General features: G+C 38.9%; 1 protein-coding gene across 1 annotated transcript in view; it reads right to left on the reverse strand.

The window, feature by feature from the left end:
- Positions 1–1,436: 1,436 nt before the first annotated feature.
- LOC131109243 (dynein axonemal heavy chain 9) overlaps positions 1,437–28,000 on the reverse strand; it is a 62,189-nt gene continuing 35,625 nt past the window's right edge. The window contains exons 16-23 of the mRNA XM_058060982.2: positions 22,146–22,373; positions 15,401–15,592; positions 15,107–15,298; positions 10,617–10,787; positions 9,115–9,297; positions 6,832–7,085; positions 6,632–6,767; positions 1,437–1,927 (exon numbers count right to left, since the gene is read on the reverse strand). Coding sequence (XP_057916965.2) covers positions 1,700–1,927; positions 6,632–6,767; positions 6,832–7,085; positions 9,115–9,297; positions 10,617–10,787; positions 15,107–15,298; positions 15,401–15,592; positions 22,146–22,373 — 1,584 coding nt within the window. The 3' untranslated portion in view covers positions 1,437–1,699. The remainder of the gene's footprint in view (positions 1,928–6,631; positions 6,768–6,831; positions 7,086–9,114; positions 9,298–10,616; positions 10,788–15,106; positions 15,299–15,400; positions 15,593–22,145; positions 22,374–28,000) is intronic.

Here is a 28,000-nt window from a genome sequence, read left to right on the forward strand (position 1 = left end):
GTACCGCAGGACGAAGACTGTACATTCTTGAAAACGAGAAAGGCCATGGACCGTACCGAAACTAGGGTGCAAGAGCTCAAAATTTGAAGGCTCAAAGACTGTCATAATTTCAGAGGTGCACACAGATTTTATAACATTCATTTCTGGTTCCCACAAGAACACATAAACATTCAAGTCACTGTAGCAGGTTTGCAGCAGGAAGTTAGGCACTGCACACGTACCCTCGCTGGTGCACATCAGCAACATTTTGTCCAATTGTGGTTGCAGCAAAATAATAATAATAATGATCATTTTTAGATGTCTGGAATGGATTAATTGTAATGCACTATTTTCTATGTAATAATAAAAAACACTCCAGTGTAAATCGAGACATGCTAATTGATAGCTTGTTCGAACTTTCAAAGAGTCAAAATTTTTGTCTTTTTCAAGGCGGGCCTTCATTGTAAGGTTGAAATGAATGTACTGGTATTGGTTTTGATTGCTTTCTTGTACTTTGAATGTTTTTTTTTAATGTTCGAAATAAACTATTCAACTAAACTAAATGTATAGAATATTCCCTGGAGGGTTTACTAATAAAAAACAGCTGTGAGCCACAAATTTGGACACGCCAAAAAACAATTTATTGCTGTTGTTTTTCACTCATGAACAGTTCAATTAAAATGTGTTTTACTTCAAATCATGCAATTTGAACAAATAGCATCTGCCTAAAGAAAATAACTTTTTTTGTTTTCTATTTTGAGTATTGTTGGTCATACAAAAATCATTCAGTACATGTTGTTGGAGAAAAAATATATACAGTAAAGTCTCGTTATATCGATATCGGTTATATCGAAGTACTGCTTATTACGATACTATTTTCATTTCTCGGCAAATTTCTAGTCTTTTATGATATAATTAGTTCCGTTAGTACGATACCCGGTTATTATGATAATCCGGTTACTACGATGCCCTTTTCATCTCCCGCCAGCCACTTTGGTCTGCTTATATCGATACAAAAGCAGCTTAAATCAATCTTTGCTTAAGGATTTCAATACCAAAAAAGAACACAGCGAACGGCTGCTTCCAGTCAACTTTATTTTTCTCACTTCCACCACGAGAGCGCAGCTTACACACAGATTCCCGCACTTCCTGGTTCACAGGTCATGCTCAACCCGCCCCACATAGCTGGCCAAACACATGCCTGCAACAGAAGAACCAACTGACATAGCATACACACCTATTCCAACGAAGACACAAGCGTACAAATACATGTATTTAATTGTGTTGTATTCAGATATCTTTTTATCGCTTGCAATAATCACCGTTTTTCATATGTACATGCTGGCGTTCGTGGTTTCTCTCGTGTGTATAGATTATATACACACGAGAGAAACCACGAACGCAGTTGGTTCTTCTGTTTTATACTATAGAACAATGTCGAGTGCATTATTGCCCACTTTTAATGCAGTTTGGCGCAGGATCGGATATATCGACAGTCCGGTTATATCGATATTTTTTCCGACTCCCGACAATATCAATATAACGAGACTTTACTGTATATTTAAAATGAAAAACTGCATTTGAATCACAATGGCAATATTAATACCTAAAAGTCACAATTCAATTATTTTCGGGTTCCACTGCTCAGGGGCAGTATATTAGATTTTTAATTGATTCAGAATTGGCAATCTGAAAACAGGGTTGACACAACATTGCAAACCTAGATTTGCAGCAGCAAAGCCACTCCAGCTAAGGTCCACTTGGAAGGTTTTTCTTTGGTCTTCAGGTTGAAGGTATACACATACGTGGGCCCCCTTTGGCGGGTCTTGTAGACCGGACACTGGTACATGTTCCTGATCTCTTGCTTGTCCATCGTGATGGCCCTGATGAAGATGACTGGCATGGCGGGGGTGAGCTCTTTCAGTCGGGCGTCCACAATCAAGCCGGTCTGACAGAAAGACAGTAGAACGGATGACAGGCCGGTGAACAACTGATTGACACGTGTCAAAGAACCGAGGGAAGTCATTCATTAGTCTGAAGTGCGGTTAAAAACCCGTTCATGTGCTAATTTTGTTTCTCGCCACTGAGTCTGCATTTAATATTTGACTAATCCGGGTTGACACGAGCGATGAAGAACACCACGTTGCCGTACCCTTGAAGAGTGTTTGGAAGTCGGCTGCATCGGAGACAAAGTCAGACTGCCCTGCCTCAAAAAAACACACTGGGTGAACACACTGAAACAGTCTCGCTAATTAATCCTCATACACTTTAGTGCCTGACAAACTGAAGTTTCTCCATGCATGCGTTGAGGCTTTCAGGGCTGAGTGTAAATCCTGATGACTTTGGGAAAGTCAGAGGAGAAAAAAGCCTTAATTGAATCTAGGAATGTTGTAAAACTTGAAAGAAGAGTCAAACACCAATAAGCCAGTGTGAGGTAAATACAAATAGCATATCATCTCAATGAGATGCAAATTAAACTAGAAATGCATCAATCCACCATCGAGTGTTTATGATGCAATATCATTGATATATTCTACCTGCAAGGGACCTCTGCCAGATTGCTGCAATGCTATTCTTTAATCACTTTTGGCACTTTTGGACTCTTACTTTGGTTATATCCTTTTCGTTGTTTCATTTATGCAAAAATAAGTTGTAATTCTGTGATTTTTTTGGGGGTGTGGCTAAAACACCTTAAAAAAGTCACCCCCAAAACAGTTGCCCTTGAACCATTTGGAGTGGACGCACAGCTTTTCAAAGCGAGCAAGCTGATTTTTTTTTCTTTCCAGCAATCTTTTAAGTGCTACTTACATTGAGACAAATGGGAGTTTGAATACAATGAAAGAGATTTTTTTCATGTTGGTGTATACTTTTTCAATGGGACGTGCCATCAAAATAACAACTTTGCACATAAGGACAGGGAAACACAATTGGACCAAGTATTTTTCACCGTTTTTTTTCAAAAAATTAAGATCTGGTGTTTCCAAATGGTGACATTTTACCAAAGCTCTAGAACAGGGGTCTCAAACACGCGGCCCGAGGCCCCCGCCTTGACATGAAAGTTTAATGTTAGTACGGCCCGCGCAAGTTTGATATGGATGCTGTATGGTATCATGTACCCAGAAAAAATTATTACGTTTGATTAATGTTCATGTTAAAGGTTAAATAACTGTTAATAGTTATCCTCCCTATCCGTGTAGAAGTGGTAAGTTTTTGGCTATTTAAGTTTAAAGGAAATAACTTGAAGGCTACCGTTTAGGTCGCTAGCTCTCTAGTTTGCGAGTTAGCATGTGTCTCAAGACCCTGCAATTGCGCAATATGTTGTAAATAAAAAGTATAAATGTGACTATAGTTGTGTTTTGTCATGTCTACAATCATGTCTTAATTTTTATTTTTCTGCACAAAATAAGATGAAAAATAAATAAACAAATCAAGAATAAAGAAAATCAATCTGTAATAAATAAATATAATAATAATAATAAAACGGCAAATAATAAAAACTTAAGAAACCACATATAGTTGGTGGGTAGACAAATTATTTTTTTCAGATTATAATGAACAAAGCATTATTAGAGCCCTGTAGACATGACAAAACACGACTATAGTCACATTTATACTCTTTTTATTTACAACATATTGCGCAACTGCAGGGTCTTGAGACATGCTAACTCGCAAACTAGAGAGCTAGCGACCTAAACGGTAGCCTTCAAGTTATTTCCTTTAAACTTAAATAGCCAAAAACTTACCACTTCCACACGGATAGGGAGGATAACTATTAACAGTTATTTAACCTTTAACATGAACATTAATCAAACGTAATAATTTTTTCTGGGTACATGATACCATACAGCATCCATATCAAACTTGCGCGGGTTGCACTAACATTAAACTTTCATATCAAGGCGGGGGCCTCAAACTAGTGTCCTGCGGGCCACATTTGGCCCACGAGCCGCGTGTTTGAGACCCCCATGTTAAACCATGCCAAAGTTTCAGTCTCGCCTCTAAGAACATTAGGTTGGTAGATATTTTATTCATCCCCATGGGGAAATTCGCATTAAGACTGAGATGATAATATCAGCATAGATTTATTTATGTCCATTACAAAAACACATGAATTCCCAGTAAAATCCAATCATATCCACTCAGAACACACACAGAATCCTGCTTTCTTTCATGAGTAAAAGCCCCTTTGAATAAGAGGTGAACCTCATGAATGTACATAAGTAGGTTTATCATAAATCTTTGACTTTTATTGCAGCACATCTGTGTCCTGAAGGAGTGTTGTTTACCGTCTTATTCACGCTATTCCCGGCCACTCGCACAGGACCGGCCTTCGGGCTGAGAGGAGGGCAGGAAGAGTGTTAGGAGCAGTGAGGAGAAACTACTCAGCCCATCTAACTGCAAGTCTATTTGCCTGTGTCTCCAACTTTAATGAAGAAAAAGGAACCACTCAACTAAGGAGAGATTTAAGTGTTCAAGTGCACACACTGCTCATTCCCCAATTAACAAGTCTACAGGGATGCAGTTTGAAAACTGGGAAACATATTCTGTGCAGAGGCTGCATGCTTACAGATGGAGGGAGCCAAGAGAAGCAGAGTAATGTGATGCATCTTAATGCAAGCGGGATGCAAAGCAGAAAAATCAAGACACAAATGGAGTGCCTTTACCCCTTGCCTTTCCCATTCCTATTAAAACACTCATGATGAACATTTTAAGACCAGTTGACCGATGGCAATAATTTACATTTTGCACTCTTGGATCTCAAGGAGGTTCTAAGTAGAACTTTGAAATGCAAAAAGAAGAAACGGGAGTTAGAAAAAATAATGTTTGAGTCAGCAATGTATTGCAAACAAGCACTAAAGTGAAATAGACTGTTCATCAGCCTATTCAAAGTTTAAGACCATCGCTAAAAACAAACAATCCCCCCATAGTAGAAATAAAACATTGAACAAATCAGTCATTAATGAGTAGTTGCACCATTCGTTCGGGTGTTGGAGGGTTCGGATTCGGGTGTTGGAGGGTTCGGGTGTTGGAGGGTTCGGGTGTTGGAGGGTTCGGTTTCGGGTGTTGGAGGGTTCGGTTTCGTGTGTTGGAGGGTTTGGGTGTCGGGAGGTTTCGGGTTCGGGTGTTGGAGGGTTCGGGTGTTGGAGGGTTAGTGTTCGGATTAGGGTTCGGGTGTTGGAGGGTTCGGGTTCGGGTGTTGGAGGGTTTGGGTGTTGGAGGGTTAGGGTTTGGGTGTTGGAGGGTTTGGGTTAGGGTTCGGGTGTTGGAGGGTTAGGGTTCGGATGTTGGAGGGTTAGGGCTCAGGTGTTGGAGGGTTAGGCAAAGCTCAATTTTGCTAGCTAAAGATGAAAGCAAACACATAGTCTCACAAATACAAAGGATACTTATACACGAACCCACACAAAAAAAGAGGACTAACGTGACATCTGACAGTTAAGGTGGAAACATTGAGTACGCATATGACAGCTTGCTTTGCAACAAAGGAAAAGCAGAATGTTCCAGACGCCTTTATGCCACAGCGAACAAACGAACGTTCAAGCAAGGGGAGTGGCTAAAGTTGATTGGTCCAGGACTCCAGCCTCGAGTGTATAAAAGGCCGGGCAGGGAAAGGAAGGCTGCTTTTTTTTTGCAGCTGCGCTGTAATGAGACCCATTTACTTGTAGGCATACAGGGACTGCAGATAAGCCCGGACGTCTGTATTAGGTATTGTTGTCAGGAATAAACAATCTGGTTCTCATTCTATAATTTGGTTCTTTAAGATTCCCTTATCCTCTATTCGAAACCCACGTAGAGTCCCCAGGGTGTGGATTTCTACAGTGGTTCTCCCTTCGTGGGATCATTATTTGTCTGTCGTGCTTTATCCTGCTGCAGAAAATAAATATTTTTACCTGCATTTGGTCCTCGTCTCTGCATACTGGGGTCGCTACACAAAGCCAACCATTCATTTTAATTTTCAGTACCGTCCTCCGTCTCATGGTGTAGAAATCCTCCCCCTAAGGACTCTAAGTGGGTTTCGAATAGAGGATAAGGGAATCTCAAAGAACCAAATCACAGAATGAGAACCAGATTATTTATTCCTGACAACAATACCTAATACAGACGTCCGGGCTTATATGCAGTCCCTGTATGCCTACAAGTAAGCGGGTCTAATTACAGCGCAGCTGCAAAAAGCACCCTTCTTTTCCCTGCCAGGTCTTTTATACATTCGAGGCTGGAGTCCTGGACCAATAAGCTTTTATACATCCGAGGCTGGAGTCCTGGACCAATCAGCTTTCGCCACTTCCCTTGCTTGTACCGCTTTCATGGTGTTTCTCCTTTCGTTCGCTGAGGCATCAAGGCATCTTTCCTTTGCAGGGGCATCAAGGCTTCAATGGGGCATCAAGGCATCTGGAACATTCTGCTTTTCCTTTGTTGCAAAGCAAGCTCTCATATGTTTACTCGATGTTTCCACCTTAACTGTCAGTTGTCACGTTAGTCCTCTTTTTTTTGTGTGGGTGCGTGTATCCTTTATATCTAAAGTATCCTTTGTATTTGTGAGACTATGTGTTTTGCTTTTATCTATAGCTAAAAAAAATTGAACAAATACCTTCATTGGCCAATTGTCAACACATTTCTCTCCAGAAATCATAAAAATAAAGAACTTTAAATGTACCTGTGTGTCCCAGCGGGCGCCCTCCATGTATAGCCCATGAAGATAAGCCCCTTCACGAGGCGGCGACGTCAAGTCTTCACGATGCTTCTTGGTGATGTCACACTGTAAACTCATGCTATCCAAAGACCACTCATTCCTGCCATCCAAACACAGTATGAATTATGGCATCGTCAACATTCCAGGAGTTCAAAGGACAATACCTGCGAGCCGTGGCCTGCATGATGGCAGTGAGGAAGGACTGGGGGTTGAAGAAGCCCGCCAGCCAGACCACAGACGGCAAGACAAAGTCAGTAGACCAAACTTCCAGCTCCTTGATCCTGGACAGCAAATCAGTGAACCACAAAGCCAGTCCAGACATGGAAGGGTAAGCACGCTTGGTCCAAGTGTCAGGCACCATCTCCAGAAATAATGCATTCTGAAGGTTTTCCATATCACTGGTCATGGTTAGTTCTCCCTGAAAGAACAGCATCCAGTGCATTTTAGAGTATTTTTTAAAAATGCATTCTAGTTATTTTTACGATTCTGTGTAAGTCTACATGCTAATGTACACATGGACAATGGAGTCACAAGCTCTAGTCTTGCAAGCCAAAACACTTTTGTCCGTGACCTTGATATGACAGAACTAAAGGGAGTCTGCAAACTGACTTTTTCATACCATATTTGGTGATTCATTTCCACACTTAAATGGTTGGACATTGCTGTTCCACTTCCTTCCATGAGCTGACTTTGCTTTCTGTCGCATGGCAACTGTGTTGGCGACCCTAGCTTAGAATGTCATCCGCAGGTTGCAACAGAGATACAGAGAGACCTGCACCTTTTGTTAATTTCGTGGTTCAGCTCCGTGTTACAGAATAGTTCCAGTTGTGCAAAAAGTACTGCAGTTGGAGACGTGCATTCAAACGCTGAAAGAAGGTCAAGTTATGTTCACTTGTGAAGCTTGTACTGAATTTGAGGTTTGCCCCCGAAACCAAAGTATCCCTAACAAAATGGCCTTGGTTGCCGATTTGCCGATGCAACACAAAGACCTGATGGCATTGATGAGCTTATTGCTTACAAGTGTGAATAATTAACTACTGCTTGCATCTAAAACAGGGGTCTCAAACTCAATTTACTTGGAGGCCACTGGAGCTAGGGTCTGGGTGAGGCTGGGCCGCATCAGTAAACAAAAAATAAATAAAAAGAAAATAATTTAAAAAAAGAAATATATATATATATATATATATATATATATATATATATAAAGAAAAGAATAAAATAAAATAAAAATATAATAGAAATATTAATAAATATTAAATATTGATAAATATATATATATAATATAATAGTCTTCAATGCTTCTGCTATACCCTCCACTTTTTCAGTGCTTTGGGTCGTTGCAAAAGCTCTGATAAAACATTAAATTATAATAAATTATTATAAATTATTTTTTATTTATTATTAAATTATTAAATAAATGTTTAATGTTAATTTTTATTTTTCGACACAAAATAAGATGGAAAAATAAATAAGCAAATCAAAAAACAAATGAAACAAGTGAAACAAATTAACAAATTAATTTTTATTTATTATTAAATTATTAAATAAATGTTTAATGTATTTTTTTTATTTTTTGACACACAATAAGATGGAAAAATAAATAAACAAATCAAAAAACAAATGAAACAAATTAACAAATAAATTTTTATTTATTTTTAAATTATTAAATAAATGTTTAATGTTAATTTTTATTTTTCAACACATAAGATGGAAAAATAAATAAGCAAATCAAAAAACAAGTGAAACAAATTAACAAATTAATTTTTATTTATTATTAAATTATGAAACAAATGTTTAATGTTAATTTTTAATTTTTGAGAACAAAATATGATGGAAAAATAAATAAGTAAATCAAAAAACAAATTAAACAAATGAACAAATTATTTTTTATTATTAAATTATGAAATAAATGTTTAATGTTAATTTTTATTTTTTGAGAACAAAATATGATGGAAAAATAAATAAGTAAATCAAAAAACAAACTAAACAAATGAACAAATTAATTTTTATTTATTATTAAATTATGAAATAAATGTTTAATGTTAATTTTTATTTTTGACACAAAAAAAGATGGAAAAATGAATCAAATCAAATCAAAAAACAAATGAAACAAGTGAAACAAATCAACAAATTATTTTTTATTTATTATTAAATTATTAAATAAATGTTTAATGTTAAAAAAAATTTTCAACACTAAATAAGATGGAAAAATAAATAAGCGAATAAAAAAAGAAACAAATGAACAAATTAATTTTTATTTATTATTAAATTATTAAATAAATGTTTAATGTTAATTTTTATTTTCGACACAAAATAAGATGGAAAAATAAATAAGCAAATCAAAAAACAAATGAAACAAATTAAACTTTCATATGAAGGCGAGGGCCTCAAACTAGCGTCCGCCAGCGGGCCGTGAGTTTGAGACCCCTGATCTAAAATATTCTTACCTTGAGACCGAGGCTGAGCTCGTGGAGGGAGCGTCTAATTTCCCAGATGAGAAGATTCATGCGCTCACATTCCTGGAGCGCCACCACCTGGTACGGAGTCCTCTCCTCAGCTTTACCCAGCAGCTCAGCCATGTGGAATTCCTCTGGGAGTTTCTCCACAATCTCATCCAGCTCTGTACGAACCTGAAAAAGAAATACAAATATGGCGATAATAGATCAGTTAGTCGATAACAATCTTAGTTTTCATTCAATAAAGTAACACCTTGGTTTAAAATGCTGACAAGATAACACTCACAGAAGGATGATGTCAAATCAATTCAGCACTAACATTGCTTGTGAAGGTGTTTTGTTTTAAATAAAAGGGCCATAAATATTCATTCATGTTTTTTTTGCAATGCCAGCGCCTTGCATCCAACACCTGCCTAATCCCTGGAGGAAAATCACATCATATTTTTGTGGGCAGATGATGAAAGCTAATGCCTGTGTCAACATTTTCCCAAGGCAACAGTCATTCGCAATCAGTCGGCGGATTACATGACCAACAAAGTCTGTGATTTTTCACTTCAAAAGATCTGATCTTGCTTTAGCTGCTTTGCAGAATACAAAAGTCAAAGGTCACACACAGCAGAATAAGATGTTTAATACGAGAGGAGTGATTGGAGAAGATCACAGGAAACAAGCGTAGCAAGTCCACCTGGCTTACTTGAGTTAAATCAGACTTGAGAGAGCAATACCAGGAAGGTGGTGGACCCAAGCTTCCATGGAAAACGACTAGCATTACCGAGCTTAGCATGACACTAAGACACCGATCTCAAATACTCACAAATAAATCTGTGAGTGAATGAATGAATCTGGCGAAGCCCGTCAACCTTTGTGTACCCCTCCATCTGGTACTTTTACAATCAGCAACTGTTACATTTGTTCACTTCCTGCTTTCCTAATATAGTTAGTGTTTTTTTGTCACATACCAAAGTAGGAGGTGATATGAGCATCCAATGACATAATGGGTACCATAGTAAGTGTCAATATAGTGATATATATATAGCACATATATAGCCACACAGAGATGGCCGAGGGTGGAATTGAACCCGGGTCTCCTAGCTGTGAGGTCTGCTAACCACACGACCGCCGTGCAGAACACATTTCAATTTAATCTTGTATTTTCAGAATGTGGTTGTGCCAGACATTACATATTTTGTTTTTATCACTAAAAATGGCCCCAGGGCCACACTTTGGACTTCCTTGTTGTACAGCATTTCAGTTCAGTTCACATGTGATTTCCACACTAATTGCCTTATCTAGTTTATCAATGAAGTATACATGTCAATAAATAGAGGTTCTAGCCCGCAGTCCGCTGGGATAGGCTCTACATACTGTAGAATATGGCTATATCAGTGGTCAATAGCGTTGCAGAACGTTTTTGATCTTGAATGGCACACTGCATCTTAACCACAAATCTCTGCACCTCCAGTACCGACAGATGTATAATTCATCATCTTCACCTTCTCCTCTCGAGTCATCCCTCCACCCTCAGCACCTCCTCCATCCCTGGGCTGCATCTCCAGTACGGTGCGGAAAAACTTCTCGGAGGTTTGCGTGAGGAAGCCGATCTCAGCATTGGGATGAAGGCCGTACAGATAGGGCGACTCTGCAGGGAGGGTGTCATCGATATACTGGAGGAACAAAAAAAAAAAAAAAAATCCATGTCAGAGCATTTGTGAAACATATTCATCTTTATTTCCTGCCTCAACAGTCACGCTTAACAAGAAATTACTGAAGTGTCTCCCTTGACTGTAATCATTTAATATGCAGTGTTGTGCAGTCAGGGCCACCAAAGCCTTTTCTGCTGGCCTAAACACAATCAGAAACAAATTTACTACTTTGACTCCAGTATATGAAACTGTATGAATTTATTTTAAAACAGGGGTCTCAAACACGCGGCCCGCGGGCCAAATGTGGTCCGCAGGACACTAGTTTGAGGCCCCTGCCTTGATATGAAAGTTTAATGTTAGTGCGGCCCGCGCAAGTTTGATATGGATGCTGTATGGTATCATGTACCCAGAAAAAATTATTACGTTTGATTAATGTTCATGTTAAAGGTTAAATAACTGTTAATAGTTATCCTCCCTATCCGTGTGGAAGTGGTAAGTTTTTGGCTATTTAATTTTAAAGGAAATAACTTGAAGGCTACCGTTTAGGTCGCTAGCTCTCTAGTTTGCGAGTTAGCATGTGTCTCAAGACCCTGCAGTTGCGCAATATGTTGTAAATAAAAAGAGTATAAATGTGACTATAGTCGTGTTTTGTCATGTCTACAGGGCTCTAATAATGCTTTGTTCATTTTAATCTGAAAAAAAATAATTTGTCTACCCACCAACTATATGTGGTTTCTTAAGTTTTTATTATTATTATTATATTTATTTATTTATTACTGATTGATTGATTTTTTTTATTCTTGATTTGTTTATTTATTTTTCATTTTATTTTGTGTAGAAAAATAAAAAGTAAGATATTTGAGAACAGTGGAATGTTTTATTAGAGCTTTTATTGTAGAAAATTGAAACCAAAGCAAAGTTTATTAATTTTTCTGTTTTTAATAAATGCATTTTTTTTTTTTTTTTTTTTGGAAAACCTGATGCGGCCCAGTCTAACCCAGACCCTAGCTCCAGTGGCACCCCAAGTAAATTGAGTTTGAGACCCCTGGTCTAAAAACTGTATGTGTAACATCACACATCTTTGACATGAATCAGGAATATAAAGTGTAAAAAAAGTAGGATGAAAAAAAGACATCACACGTCTAACAGCCATCATTTTATTTAACTTCAAAATGATCGGTGTTCTTACGGGACATTGCTGACAGCACAGGAATGGAAAAACGAAAAGTTTTTGAGGCTAAAAATTCAAATACTTGGCAGGTTTTTAATGAGGCATTTTCCATCTGTTGGTCTTTAATGAAGATCAATATGCTCGTTGTTTGGCACTACATTAAACAAAGAAAACATCATATTCTCTTGACGCTAGCGTTTAATAAGCCAGCACTTTGCTGTCACCTCGTTTGATCTCATCTGTCATCTTTTGAAAATATATATTTTATTTAAAATCAAAGAAAAATAGCTGAGTCACTCCTTTCCTCTCTGAGATATACTGGCCAATAAGTTCACTGCAGATGGCTACTATGTGGGAGTGCATGGCCTGTATCATAAATAAATTGTGTTTTTATAGCGTCTTTATTGTGTGCGGCAGCAGTTGACACAAATGACCCGCTCTGTTGTGACTTGACCATGTCACTTTGGGTTTATGCTGAGATTTACTGTATATATAACATCATACAGCAGGCAAGGTGAGGCAGGATGAGGGGAGGCGATGACTTTACAAAGACCGGAACTGTCACATCCGGGACCCGGAGTGCTTTAAAAAAAAAAGCTTTGGCCTCATATTTGTGTCTGTTATGGATGTCAAAAATGGACGTAAATACAGGCTGTCCTTGTGTTATGTCAATTAAAACCTAATTCAGTAAAGGGACTGTATGCTACTCGCTCCAAGACCGCCACACTAGCATATGTTACTAACGGTGCTTTCAAAGAAGAATAGACTGGACAAAAATATGATATAATATTATATAATATATAATAATATATATATAATTAGGGAATGGATGAGTGGTTAGCGCGCAGACCTCACAGCTAGAAGGACCAGGGTTCGATTCCACCTTCGGAGTTTGCATGTTCTCCTCGTGCATGAGTGGGTTTTCTCCGGGTACTCCGGTTTCCTCCCACATTCCAAAAACATGCTAGGTTAATTGGCCACTCCAAATTGTCCATAGGTATGAATGTGAGTGTGAATGGTTGTTTGTCTATATGTGCCCTGTGATTGGCTGGCGACCAGTCCAGTGTGTACCCCGCCTCTCTCGCCCGAAGACAGCTGGGATAGGCTCCAGCACCCCCGCGACCCTCATGAGGAAAAAGCGGTAGAAAATGAATGAATATATAATTATATAATATAATATTTTTCACAATTCTGAATTAAACTGCAAAAAATTGTGGTAAATGTTCCTTCATTACAGAAAAAATAAATAATTCATGGTTGTCAGTATTGGTGTAAATGTCTGTGGTGCGTTCACAGTCACAAAACAACATCGACTACTACGACTACAATGGTAGCTACTCTTGTTATACATTGCAGTGCACATTTAGTTTTCTGGTATCATCTCTTATATTAACGGGTCGGTTTTGACCCATGTATTAAATCCGCTATAAAATACACTAAAAACTATAAGTTACCATCAAATTTGCTTCTCATGTCTTGGTTACCTTTTTAGGCTTCCTCATCCATGAAAATTTTTTGTCACTATACCGCTCGATTTCAATTTCCAAAAATGGTAAAATGAACCTCAAAAGAATCATATTAATAAATTGAAGGTTCTTTTGTTACCTGGTTATTACTGAGGGCTATAGAACATATCTCTTATATCAATTAGTTTTAGTTATTTTCTCATTTTAGTATTAATCACTAATGAAACCTCTATGGTGTTCTGGTCAATTTTGACCCATATATATTAATGTCAAGAAAAGGGAGAAAAAGTTATTGTTTTCAGAAACAGAACTTTAGTATAAAGTGAAATGAAAAAGCAGAACAGGTCCAGATCTTGGTTCCCTGTACTTCTTGCCATTCTTTCCATGATCCAAATTGTACATTTGAAATCATCCATCAGTCAAATGAGTGAATTCACCTCACATTCTGAAAAACATTGTTTTTCTGCTGGTATACTGGAAAAGCGGTCAAAATGAGAATCCCCTGAAGCTTACATGATGAGAAGAGGAGCTGGTTGTCATTGTGTTGGCTAATTGTACACTTAGGATTTCAGTTGTGGCTCAAAATATTGCTTTATAATGATATTATTATAACAGGGTCCAAACCGACCCTAACAATACAGTGGTCATAATTTCAACCAGTAAAAATAATTTTTTTGGTTTTATTTTTTTTGAAATAGAATTTCCTGACAAAGTCAAAAAGCCTTGATGCAATAAACAAATGTTATGTGATTCTTTTTATGCATTAAAATGTAAAACGGGTGCAATTTCGCAAAGATTTTTCAACAACATATGAATGCACATTGTGTTCTGCGTCGTCGTGGTCTATTAAAGCGATCTGTAGTAGAGCTCTGTATTTAAGCTCTGTTGTGGATTTACTACGACTCTATCATCAGGAGACCAAACAGACACAATTTGGACTTCATACAATGTGTAAGGCCAAAAATGTATCATTTTTTTCACGTTTGTTATTAAATTGACCAGAGAGTGCTCCGCTGTCTGTGATATGAGTGGTACCCGAAAAAAAATTAGAACCTGAAAGGATTCTTTCCGTCTTTCCGTATACGCTCGATGCAGACGGTGCAGTGTTGCACGAGCTTGTGTGAGCCTACAACAGCCGTGACGGAGATCGCGGGGTTAAGGAACACCTTATATCATCTTGAGACGTTCCATAGGTTAGCGAGAGGGCAACAATTTGTCATAACTGATGCGTTCAGTAAGAACATCTTTTGACACATGAATAATGTAAAAGCATTGATTAGTATAGTTTGTGTGTAAATTGCTCTGCAGTGAATTGCTGTTGCTTTAATGGGGCCGTCTACCCGGAGGCATACTTGGATCACTTATTTCAACACTAAATCCAAATGAATGTATTGAGTGGTACATGCAGTGGTATCACACATGGTACGCTCCATGCATCATTCTGATATCTATGTTTTGGGGAGCATTCAAAGTTTTCAAAGTTCGCTACAAAACTACAATCTGTTAAGTTCCAGGGACCCTTCCGGGGTTTTATTGCTATTGATTTGGCAACCTCATTTGGAAAAGGAAGTGATTAACAGTTCAATTGGTGCAATTCTCTGCATTCGTTAGTTTGCTGGAGGTTGCTGGTGGCTATACGTTTATCCGTGAAGGCATGAGACAACCCAGGAGAGACACTCAATGGTTTTTGTTGCTCACATTACCTGATGGTAGCCATTGTAGTCCATGTTTCCAGGCAAAGGGAACCCTGGTGCGAGGAAGAACTCTCCTTCCATCATCTCAGGCTTAACAAACTCCCCCAGGTAGGTCCCACACAGACGGCGGTCCCAGTCATCCGTGATGTGACCTCCATACATGATCTCACCGAAAAGGTAACACAAATCATCGTAGGGCACCTAGGAATCAGTCATTGCTTTACTTTTACTTCTAATTACTAACATGTATGCAAATAACACAACAACAAATAACAGTTATGCACGTAGACATAATTGGCATACCTTGTGATTAGCCTCCAGGTAGTTGTAAAGGACACTAATGGAAATTGTGAGATCTCCTGTGTTAAAGGGGTACAATCTGTTCCAGCCTTGGGGACCAAACTTCCTCCTCTCTGCTACCACAGCATGGAAGTAGCACAGAGCAAAAAGAATACTCTTAAATTCATTCTCCCGTGCACACATTTCCAGTGTGTCCTGGAAATAAAACATTAAATTTAGATGTTAGTAAAAATTTAAAAAAAAGCCATTTTGACACATGCAGGAATTTTGTGTTAAACGGGTGTGAAGTATGTTGAAACTGTGTAGGACACATCATCTAAACAAAGGGCGAGCAAGACCAACAGTGGCTGGACAGGCAAGAAACCGAAACAGAAGTACAGTGGAAAGTTGCAGAAAGAGGTATTTCTCCCCCATCAACCCCCCCTCCATGGTAGTACTGCAGTGAGATAATATAGACACCTTCGTCATCTGCAGTGGTAGCTTCTGTTCTGGAAGAGTTCAACATCTTGCAATGGAATTAATGACCCTGGGTGATACCTGCAATAGTGTGGCAAAAGCAGGACCAAATAATACCACCGCTGCTGCACAGATGTGGAAAGTGGTGGTGACAATGCGTGTCACATGTATAATGTTGTACACAAGATATTTACAATACACAATATTTGACATAATGGTACTGGTTTTATTTCATTTGAACATGCATCAGATTACAATTGAGTGCATCCCATAATCAGTTCACAGTTCCACATGTCCAAAAGGAGTAGGAAGAAGCAAAGCTTATTAAATCCTACCCCTCCATCTGGTACTTTTACAATCAGTAACTGTTACATTTGTTCACTTCCTGCTTTCCTAATATACGTAGTTTTTAAAGTTTTTTTTAAAAGTATTAAAAGTGGGCAATAATGCACTCGACATTGTTCTATACTATAGAACAATGTCGAGCAGCTTAAATCAATCTTTGCTTAAGGATTTCAATACCAAAAAAGAACACGGCGAACGGCTGCTTCCAGTCAACTTTATTTTTCACACTTCCACCACCAGAGCGCAGCACACACACCGATTCCCGCACTTCCTGGTTCACAGGTCATGCTCAACCCGCCCCACATAGCTGGCCAAACACATGCCTGCAACAGAAGAACCAACGAACGCCAGCATGTACATATGAAAAACAGTGATTATTGCAAGCGATAAAAAGATATCTGAATACAACACAATTAAATACATGTATTTGTACGCTTGTGTCTTCGTTGGAATAGGTGTGTATGCTATGTCAGTTGGTTCTTCTGTTGCAGGCATGTGTTTGGCCAGCTATGTGGGGCGGGTTGAGCATGACCTGTGAACCAGGAAGTGCGGGAATCGGTGTGTGTGCTGCGCTCTGGTGGTGGAAGTGTGAAAAATAAAGTTGACTGGAAGCAGCCGTTCGCCGTGTTCTTTTTTGGTATTGAAATCCTTAAGCAAAGATTGATTTAAGCTGCTTTTGTATCGATATAAGCAGACCAAATTTGCTGGCGGGAGATGAAAAGGGCATCGTAGTAACCGGATTATCATAATAACCGGGTATCGTACTAACGGAACTAATTATATCATAAAAAAGTAGAAATTTGCCGGGAAATGAAAATAGTATCGTAATAAGCAGTAATTCGTTGTAACCGATATCGATATAACAAGACTTTACTGTATATAGCACATCATGACTGGTTCAAGACTCTTCATCCTTGTATTTAGCAAACATCAACTGCTTGTATTGTTTCTTGAATTGGCTCATTCCTATTGGAGGGAACCCCTCACATGAATCCCAGCAAGCCTATGTGAGCTTCAAACAGATAAAATAATACACAAGGCTATGAGGTATGATTTAAAGCTTAAAGACTAGCTTGCGCATTGTTTGCGTTCAGTTTACGCCTAAGGCACACAATTCATGAACAAAACTGTCACGAACGACAATGCTCCTGCAAGACCTGTTTACATCTAAGCACTGTTTACTTCCAATGTACATCTAGTGCAATTATGTCTCGTACTCTACTCTACTGAGGCGTCGTCTCTCCGATGAGTCTTGGGTCTTTGCCAAGGCCTCCTATCGGTCAATGTCACATCCCGAGACATCCCGACCCGAGCCACCTCATCTACCTCCTCTCTATGCCGAGGCGGATCGGTTCCACACCGAGTTTCTCACATTACCGCTAAAGAGATCCCAGCAAGCCTACGGAGAAACCTCAACAAACTCATTAAATTTAATACATCACCCCCAGCTTCATTAATTCCTCTAATTCCTACAAGATGTTGAACTCCATAGAAGAAGCTCCCATTGCAGAAAAGCAAAAGTGTCAATATTACTTGCTGAAAGCCAGGAGAGAATGCCAAAAAAAAAAAGGCACGAGAAAACAAAAAGCATGGACAATGTGGGTGATGGAATGGCTGACAAGAAGATTTCAGCCTTGATTATCGTTTTACCGCAACTGTTTGGGGGGGGGGGTTGTGGACAGAGAGCATGTTGCTATGAAGAAATCATGCAAAAGTGGATGATTCAAGGACAACGATAAGGTTTGTAACAGGTTGCATTACGTTCGTGAAGATGATAGATTATGCGTGTTGGACATTTTTGAACAATTTACCACACTTGTTTTACCACCAATGTACTTATTGGCACGCAAAGTTGTGTACTACTGCAGTGTTGAGGTAGCTTAAGACTTACAATACGCATAAGAAAAGAATTAGAATCCAAACAATAAAAACCAGGATGAAATATAAGCACAATGGTTACACAAAAAACAACCATGTAGTTCAGCATATTGTAAAACTAAAATAAATGAATCATTGTTGTGAATTATTATTATCGTGGATTTCAGATTCGCATGGTTTAAATTTAGAGACAACCTATGAATAGCCAAAAAAAGCGGATAAGCGGAGGAAAATGGATGGATGGTTACGCCACAAATAAAAATGACACATTCCGGCAAGGATGAAAATCCTTAATTTCACTCTTTTTTTTCACTCTGCACCAACGTTTAAAGGAATTCATAAAAATAATTTACATACGGTTCTCAGTTTATGAATGAGTTCCATTCCTGCAACACAATGTAAGTCGAGTTTCAGTGACGGAACTTAATACCTACAGTATACCTGATGAAGGACATAGATATATTGTACATAACTCGTCCTTGTACTCGTCTTCATGCACCAAACCGCTTAGGTTGACGTTTATGGGATTGTGTTGTTGTGCCTGTAGACCATAATTTCCGGTGTATAAGCAACATTTTTTTTGGTCATATTTTGAACCTGCCTCTTATACAGTGATGTTGCTAATTTATGGTCTTGCAACACATCAAGACATCATATGCTTCAGACAGCCATTTTTCACTTCATGGAAAACACAAAGAAATGCACACAACTTTGTGGAGCAGTATCAAAAGGTCCACTATCACCAATTTGGGGTTGGAAATGCTGGACTCGGATGAAGAGGATAGCACAAGCTGAAGAGCTAATATGCCTCAAAACGAAAGTGACATTGAGAGTGACAATAAATGAGAGAGGCTGACAAGGTGTGTGATGAAGGAATTATGAGGCACTGAATAAAATGCATGAGGACAATGAAGACAGAGGCTACTAGTCAGGTTTGGGGAGAAAAAAATAATGTAATGTTAATGAGAAATTACAATGTCATCCCTCAATCCCACCCCTAATCCCTAGTGTAACCCCTAATCCCACACCGCAAATTCATCCTTGGACTGATTCCTTTTGCGTGTGTTCAGATTCCTCAAAACGTGAAAGGTTGCCTCATCACTAAAACTAAGATGAGGGATGCTTATGTGTAATATATATTCCAGCGTTTATATGTACAACAAATATAACTGTTTTTTGTTTTTTTTTGGCTGTCAGTCCGGTGGCCTTTTTTTTCCATTTTGTGATCTCACCAGCAAGTGCAACCACTAACAGACTGTGGGATGAGTTAATGGCAAAAAGCCCGACAATAAGATTGCCTTTTAATTGTCACAACTTGTCAGGCGTTTCCGGCCTCCATCTGTCTCCCGGGATCATTATTCCAGACACGCTAATAAAAAAAAACATGCATGGCAATGTAATCTCTAGTGGGAATAGACAGTTAAATAAGCATGCCAATAATCCCCCCCATGGAACCAAGGCGGGTGGAGTCTATTTATTCCAGCAGTATGTCATGGAGAGAGTGAGGGCCACTGCGACAGTGCCCTTGGGAGCCGACTCCCACGATGCACATGCCTGCACAAAAGTACAGTGCATACAGACTTGGACTACACACACACACACACACACACACACACACTCCTTGTGCAGTTTTAATTAACATTCGGCACAATACTCCTCTGCTCAACACAGCTGAATGAGATGCAAAGCCTCCCTATTCATGACCCGTGGACTCAAGAAAAACAACACACAGTCAATAATCAAGTGAGACAGACCCATCACGACACACTGGCACACACATGCACGGACTAAAAAACACCCGTCCATACCTGTGACAACAAAATTAACATCAGCATGCATGAAAAGCCTGCACATGTGACAGATAAAGGCAGGTGATTTAGTTTCAGCAAAAAAAGGTAATACATTGCAAAATGTATTCTTTTAGTCCAGCTTTGTGTCTCCCATTGAAAAGGTCAGAAAGAGAGACATTGTCGTTTTGCTGGCTTAGTAGTGGCTTTAGCCAGCCGGGTGGGCTATTACACAGAGTTAGAGGGAAATTGATTGGCTTTCACCCAGCACACATAGTCAGGCTAGTCCTTCAAGCTTACAACCTCAACGCACCTCATTGCATGACTGCATAAAGCAGGGCTCGTAAGCATGTTGACCCTTGTTGGCACCTCCAAAACGTGGTAAAGACAATGAAAATAGACAAGCTGTCAATCCTCAGGTGTATGCCCCGCCTACACCGTGTCGTTTATAGTTTTCTTCTGTCAGTTACACACACGCATTCTGTTTCTACTTTCTTTGAGGTGATTGGTTGTAGTTTCATTCATTCATTCATTTTCTACCGCTTTTTCCTCACGTGGGTCGCGGGGGTGCTGGAGCCTATCCCAGTGACGACAAGCGGCATAGGGTTAGGTGTAGATTCATAACATGTGAACCAATGGTAATGGTAATGGTTTTATTTAAGTGCATCCCATAATCAGTTCGCAGTTCCACATGTCCAAAAGGAGTAGGAAGAAGCAAAGCCAATTTTACAATCAGTAACTGTTACATTTGTTCACTTCCTGCTTTCCTAATATAGTCTACGGATTTTTTATTTATTTATTTTTTATTTTTATTATTCATTCATTTTCTACCGCTTTTTCCTCACGTGGGTCGCGGGGGTGCTGGAGCCTATCCCAGTGACGACAAGCGGCATAGGGTTAGGTGTAGATTCATAACATGTGAACCAATGGTAATGGTAATGGTTTTATTTAAGTGCATCCCATAATCAGTTCGCAGTTCCACATGTCCAAAAGGAGTAGGAAGAAGCAAAGCCAATTTTACAATCAGTAACTGTTACATTTGTTCACTTCCTGCTTTCCTAATATAGTCTACGGATTTTTTATTTATTTATTTTTTATTTTTATTATTATTTTTATATATTATTTTATTATTTTATTGTATTTAATTGTATTTATTTATTTAAATTTATTTACATTTATTTAACTTTATTTTATTAATTATTGTTATTATTGTTTTAATTTTTTTTTAATGAAGAATGAATGGTTTTCTGGTAGGCTACTATACAGTTTGGAGGAAAACATTTATTTAATTGGAAAAATAAAACCATCTTTTGCGTACTAAATATCCCGTATGCGGACACCTGCGGCATATAAATGGATGCAACCTGTATCTGTAGAAGTTTTTTACAATTTGTGCGCTCAGTAGTTTGGAAATTACGATAATAGCAACGAAAATCAGCCGTGTATTCTTGAGTCAACGTGACTACCTTCTTCTTCTCCAGTCTCAGACAGACGACTGGTTTTAATGACAAAATTGTAAACAAAAATGGTACAAATGTCAACATTCCAGCACACATCTAACACAGGAAATATGTCTGTCAATATTTTGTTCCCAGTGAAAATAAGAAGATTAACCTGTGTTTTGGTGTCAGGAGCGCTTGAAGTTGTGTGCATTGTTCACACTTGTGAGATTAAAATGAGCTTCAAGTCATAAAAAAAAAAAACACTGAACAAATGCTTGGTGATTCTGTGATACAAAAAGAAAAAGTGTGAAAGTGACTTTAGTTGTTTACTGGTCGCTTGTGCCACATTCGCATCTGTCCTCCACGGGTCTGAAGTGTTCCAGGCTGTGTGAACGGGCCATCTGCTCATGGCTTCATTTGGGCAAATTGGCACCTTGAGGGCAAAGCTAGAATGAAACTGGCATGTGTTTCCTCACCTGCCACTCTCAGCAAACAAGTTAATATGTTAAAGAAAGCCCGTGCAAATCACTGTAATATGAAATATCAAGAATTTTCTCAAATCAGCCACGAAAAAAGCAGTTGAAGTATTCCTAGGTTTCTTACGACCATTTGGTGGCGAGCAGTGGATGTTTTTTTTTTTCTGCAATCTACCGCCTTCTGGGGCCACACTGACAACAAACAATAGCAATGAAGACGCCAAATCAGACTAAATGCAAGGATCAGAGTTAAAAATTATAAGGCTATTTCAATTTGATGCTTACCAATTTCAGTCAATAACAGGCCTGCAGTGAGACATTCAAGGTAAGGTACATACAGTGGGAGATATTATTATTGGTTTACCTGGTTGAAGTTGTCCAAAGCCTTGTGCAGGTTGGCGTGCATGCCCGTCGGTGGCTCGTTAGTTATCTTGATAGAGTTCTCGAGTATGCCCTGTGGAATGATGTGGCCCTCACGGGTGGACGAAGGCTCAGCACTGACAAAGACCCGGAAGTTCTCATGGCTTCCCTCGGCTCGCTTTTCCAGAAGTTTTTCCAGAGTGCCAAGCCAGCGAGCGACGAGGTGGATATTCTACAAAAGACACCAAATTTATTTATTATCAATGAAACTAAAACGGCAATGGTTTAATTTCATTTGAACATGCATCAGATTACAATTGAGTGCATCCCATAATCAGTTCACAGTTCCACATGTCCGAAAGGAGTAGGAAGAAGCAAAGCTTATTAAATCCTACCCCTCCATCTGGTACTTTTACAATCAGTAACTGTTACATTTGTTCACTTCCTGCTTTCCATAATACACTTTAAGGTTTTTATTTTATTTTATTTATTTATTTTTTTAATAATGTACCTCGTACCGAAGTACAAGGTGATATGACCCTCCAATGACATAATGGGTACCATAGTAAGTGTCAATATAGTGATATATATAGCACATAATGACTGGTTCAAGACTCTCCTCTCTTGTAGAGAAGTATTGGATGACATTTTTAGGTAATTGGTTATTTTTAGCCATTTTTAGCATTATCTTAGCTGTTTGAAGATTTTTTAAGTATTTGTCCAATTTTTTAGCTGTGTATAAACGAATGAATGTTGTATTTTAATGTATATTTTACTCTCTTTACTTGTTTTTATTCAACTAAATTTTTTCTGTAAAGCGTCTTTGAGTATTTTGAAAAGCGCTATACAATAAAATGTATTATTATTATTATTATTACTATTATTTAAATGGTACACAACGCATTTGTCAGGGTGCACACATGAAGGAGTTGTTGGCGGGTGAAACTTCAGCTTGACTTTTCTGCAAATTCATCTCCAGAGTGCAGCACGGGAAGCGGAGCTGACTTGTACGATGACACAGGCTTGGATGAGCTCAATTTTCCATCTCAACTGTCCTGACACTTACAGGACATCCTGTGAATGATAAGCAGTCAGCCGTGCCCCCCACCCCCCCCACCCCTCTCCCCCCGCCAACAAATTTAACCATGCAGCACTGCCCATTCCCTAAATCTAATTACAGCACTAATAACTCTAGTCATTAATTTATAAGCCTCTTTACTTTCTCATCTCCATTTGCTCTTCATATTTAATCTTCCTTTCGATGACTGAGGTTAGCTCTTTTTTTCCAAACGCGGGGACACAAACGGAGAGAAGAATTCCAGTTTTTCCGAGGGATATTGAAAGAGGAAGCTTAGAGCAAGGATGAGCAAACTTTTAACTCCTGGGACTACTTGATATTTAAAAACGTTACCGTTACCCACCATTGCTCAGCTGTGCTCCACTTTTAATTACTCTATATGATACAATACACTTAACTTGTACACTTACACTCAACTTAAACTGTATTATGGAAAGCAGGAAGTGAACAAATGTAACAGTTACAGATTGTAAAAATGTCATCCAATACTTCTTCTCTAGAAGAGAGGAGAGTTTTGAACCAGTCATGATGTGCTATATATATCACTATATTGACACTTACTATGGTACCCATTATGTCATTGGATGCTCATATCACCTTGCACTTCGGTACGAGGTACATTATTAAAAAAAAAAACAACAACCAAAAAAAACCTTAAAGTGTATTATGGAAAGCAGGAAGTGAACAAATGTAACAGTTACTGATTGTAAAAGTACCAGATGGAGGGGTAGGATTTAATAAGCTTTGCTTCTTCCTACTCCTTTCGGACATGTGTAACTGTGAACTGATTATGGGATGCACTCAATTGTAATCTGATGCATGTTCAAATGAAATAAAACCATTACCATTACCATTACCATATGATACATACACACACATAGGTCAACCCGTTGGTGCAGGCCCATTTTTAATTGCACAATATACACAATACCATCCCATTACACATACAGACGTGGCGGGGTGGACCGGTGAGCCTTCTTCCTACCCCCGCAATTGGTCCGCTGGCTCGCTCGGGGTGCCCTAAGCTGCGGCATATTTTGGTCTGGTCTGCCTATCTGGTCTGACGCTAGGGCTTGTTCTAGGGGCGCGGTTGGCGGTAACTCCCTTGGTCTGTCCTGGGTCGCGGGCACCTCCGTGCCCTTGGCATCTCCATTGTGACCCTTAGCCATCATTGACATTTAACTGATGTTGTTATTGTTATAACAGTTATAACTGTTGTTGTTATGGGAATTGTTGTTGCTGCTGTTTTTGTCTCTTTCTTTACTGCCCTAACCCCCCAACCCAGTATCTCTTCTTCTTTTCTGCGTTTCGTATTGTCCATATAAATGGCCTAAACAATAATTTTCAAGCACAAGATGGCTAAATCAAAACAATACAAATACATAAGGCATTGAAAAGACATGATCATGAAGTGTAACACAGTATCACAGGGCCAGGGGAGGTGACGTGAGTGACAGTGTCATATGGCCAGGCTGACTGTTTGCCCTCCTACCCTCAGGGAGGCGCTATAGGAGCTTCTGAACAAGAACCACCAGGTTCAGGAACAGCTTTTTCCCAAAAGCTGTCTCCTTGAGCCCCCCCCCCCATCACTTAATTGCACTACTTTATTGCACTACTGTACATATTACTATTATATCTTATCACATTCATATATATTTATATTTATATCCCTGTATATATCCACACTGTATCATAGTCTGATTATAGTTTGTACATAGATCTGTCCTTCATTCATTCATTTTCTACCACTTTTTCCTCACGAGGGTCGCGGGGGTGCTGGAACCTATCCCAGCTGTCTTTGGGCAAGAGGTGGGGTACACCCTGGACCAGTCAATCACAGGGCACATATAGACAAACAACCATTCACACTCAAATTCATACCTAGTCGCCAATTAACCTAGCATGTTTTTGGAATGTGGGAGGAAACCGGAGATTTAAATCTCAGATTAAAATGAACAAAGCATTATTAGAGCCCTGTAGACATGACAAAACACGACTATAGTCACATTTATACTCTTTTTATTTACAACATATTGCGCAACTGCAGGGTCTTGAGACACATGCTAACTCGCAAACTAGAGAGCTAGCGACCTAAACGGTAGCCTCCAATTTATTTCCTTTAAACTTAAAAAGTCAAAAACTTACCACTTCCACACGGATAGGGAGGATAAATATTAACAGTTATTTAACCTTTAACATGAACATTAATCAAATGTAATATTTTTTGGCCGAGGGTGGAATCGAACCCTGGTCCTCCTAGCTGTGAGGTCTACACGAATCACTCGCCCACCGTGCCTCATTTATTTAGTTATATGGTATTTATAAATTTGCACTTCTGGTTGGATGCTAACTGCATTTTGTTGCTCTGTACCAGTGACATGAGCAATAACAATAAAATTGAATCTAATCTAATCTAATCATCAGTTGCTCCTGAACTACAAACATCTGCAGGAGAGTAGCATTCTACAGTGGTCTCCAGTGTCTGTCATTAATGTTACATTGATGACACAATAGAACGTCTGCTATCATAGCTGGGGGAGACAAGGTGATAGTATGTTTCTCTCATGATGCCATAATGAATGGCTCTATGCATGACAAGTCTAAATTCAAGTAGTTGTTTATCCACCCGTTCTTCTTGGCTTGTAAATAGGCAATAAAGAGGCCGAAGAAAAGAGAAGAGAGAGCATCCTCACAGTTTGCAAAGGTAATGAAACCATTCATCCTGGCTACACTCTGTAAAGTAAAGAAAGACAGATGGACTGCGAGTCAACCACCCAACCAACACCAAAAGAGCAGCCTCTATTTTAGTCCTTTGAATTAGGTGACCTTCAAAAAAAGGAATATGTGTGATGCACTGATGCAACACAACCCGAGGGAATGCCCGACTATGCTTCTTCCGCGTGCATGCCAAGAAGCAATACTATGGATAACTGCACCCTGAGCTCCATCACAGCAGCGGCATGGGAGTCTGATACAGCAACGCTATGGACAAGGCTTGAGGACACACAGGACAAAATGACTGGCAGCTCAGTCTGAATGCCATTATGTTCCCAAATGGACCAAACAGTTAAGTTACGTTCAACCGTCAAAAGGTACAAGTGGAATGCTGTACATCCTGTTTTTTTCCAATACAAACCTGAAAGATTAGACTTTGTTTTGATCTGATGTTATACCAGGGGTCTCAAACTCAATTTACCTGGGGGCCACTGGAGCTAGGGTCTGAGTGACCCCAAAAAAACGCATTTATTAAAAACAGAAAAATATACAAACTTTTTCAGTGCTTTGGTTCCCAATTTTCTACAATAAAAGCTCGGATAAAACATTCCACTGTTGTCAAATATCTTAATTTTTAATTTTCTGCAAATAATAAAAACTTAAGACACCACATATTTTTTTCAGATTAAAATGAACAAAGCATTATTAGAGCCCTGTAGACATGACAAAACACGACTATAGTCACATTTATACTCTTTTTATTTACAACATATTGCGCAACTGCAGGGCCTTGAGACACATGCTAACTCGCAAACTAGAGAGCTAGCGACCTAAACTGTAGCCTTCAAGTTATTTCCTTTAAACTTAAAAAGCCAAAAACTTACCACTTCCACACGGATAGGGAGGATAACTATTAACAGTTATTTAACCTTTAACATGAACATTAATCAAACGTAATATTTTTTTCTGGGTACATGATACCATACAGCATCCATATCAAATTTTTTCAGTCTGTGCGGTACAGATAAATGAATAAATATTATCAATTCACTAGTATTTCAATTTCTACGAGAACATTTTTTTTTTGCCTTGGTAGGGGGCATGACAAAAAAGAATATAGAAGCATTGCTTTAAAGTGAAAGTCCAGCTGGGATAGGCTCCAGCACCCCCCGCGACCCTCGTGAGGAAAAACGGTAGAAAATGAATGAATGAATATATATTTTTTTTACTCTCATACATGTAAAAAGTCATTTCAGTATGCTGAAAAGCAGAAATGTAATGTTCTTTATCTCATCTGGAAATACATAATTCTCATCTGTTGGCAACAAGTCAAATACATTGCCGTCCACACGCCTTTTTTTAAGATTCCAAAATCTTAAAATCTTCTTCTTGCCTTTTTAAGGACAAAAACATGGATGAAAGCCCCCCCCCCCCCCCCCCCAAAAAAAAAAAAAAACTGCATTTATGGGGAGATTGCCTCCATGTCTGTTTAAAGCAGTGCTTCTCAAATAGTGTGGCGGGCTCCCTGGGGGTGACGGGGAACTGTTTGGAGGTGGGGGGGGGGGGCTTTCATTTCAATGCAGTCCTACCAACATGTCCAAGTGGATATTATTCAAAATGCAATTTGAATCTTGAATACGCTTGCATGCGCTCTGTATTTTTTATTTTCATTTCCCTGGTTTCAGTTTCAAGTTCAGTCTGTGCGGTACAGATAAATGAATAAATATTATCAATTCACTAGTATTTCAATTTCAACGAGAAAAAAATGTTTTTGCCTTGGTGGGGGGGGGGGGGGGGGCATGACAAAAAAGAATATAGAAGCATTGCTTTAAAGTGAAAGTCCTGCATCCCTCTTACAAATACAAGTCTTGCTTAACTTCAACAATATCTGGATTAAGAATGAGTGAGTCACTTAATATTCCAGAGACAACCAAAGCTTTCTTGCTCCAAAGTATATTCCAAGGAAGAGATTGTGGGAGAAAACGTTTAAATTCCCTCTCGTTTTTTTCCCCCTGCCTTATCTGCACCTCTTTCTGCTACCGCCTGCAAATGGTTTAGTCATAAAT

This window comes from Doryrhamphus excisus, linkage group LG2 (genome assembly GCF_037039965.1).
Source record: "Doryrhamphus excisus strain RoL-2023G ecotype Guam linkage group LG2, RoL_Dexc_Guam_v1.1, whole genome shotgun sequence".
Classification (NCBI taxonomy): domain Eukaryota; kingdom Metazoa; phylum Chordata; class Actinopteri; order Syngnathiformes; family Syngnathidae; genus Doryrhamphus; species Doryrhamphus excisus.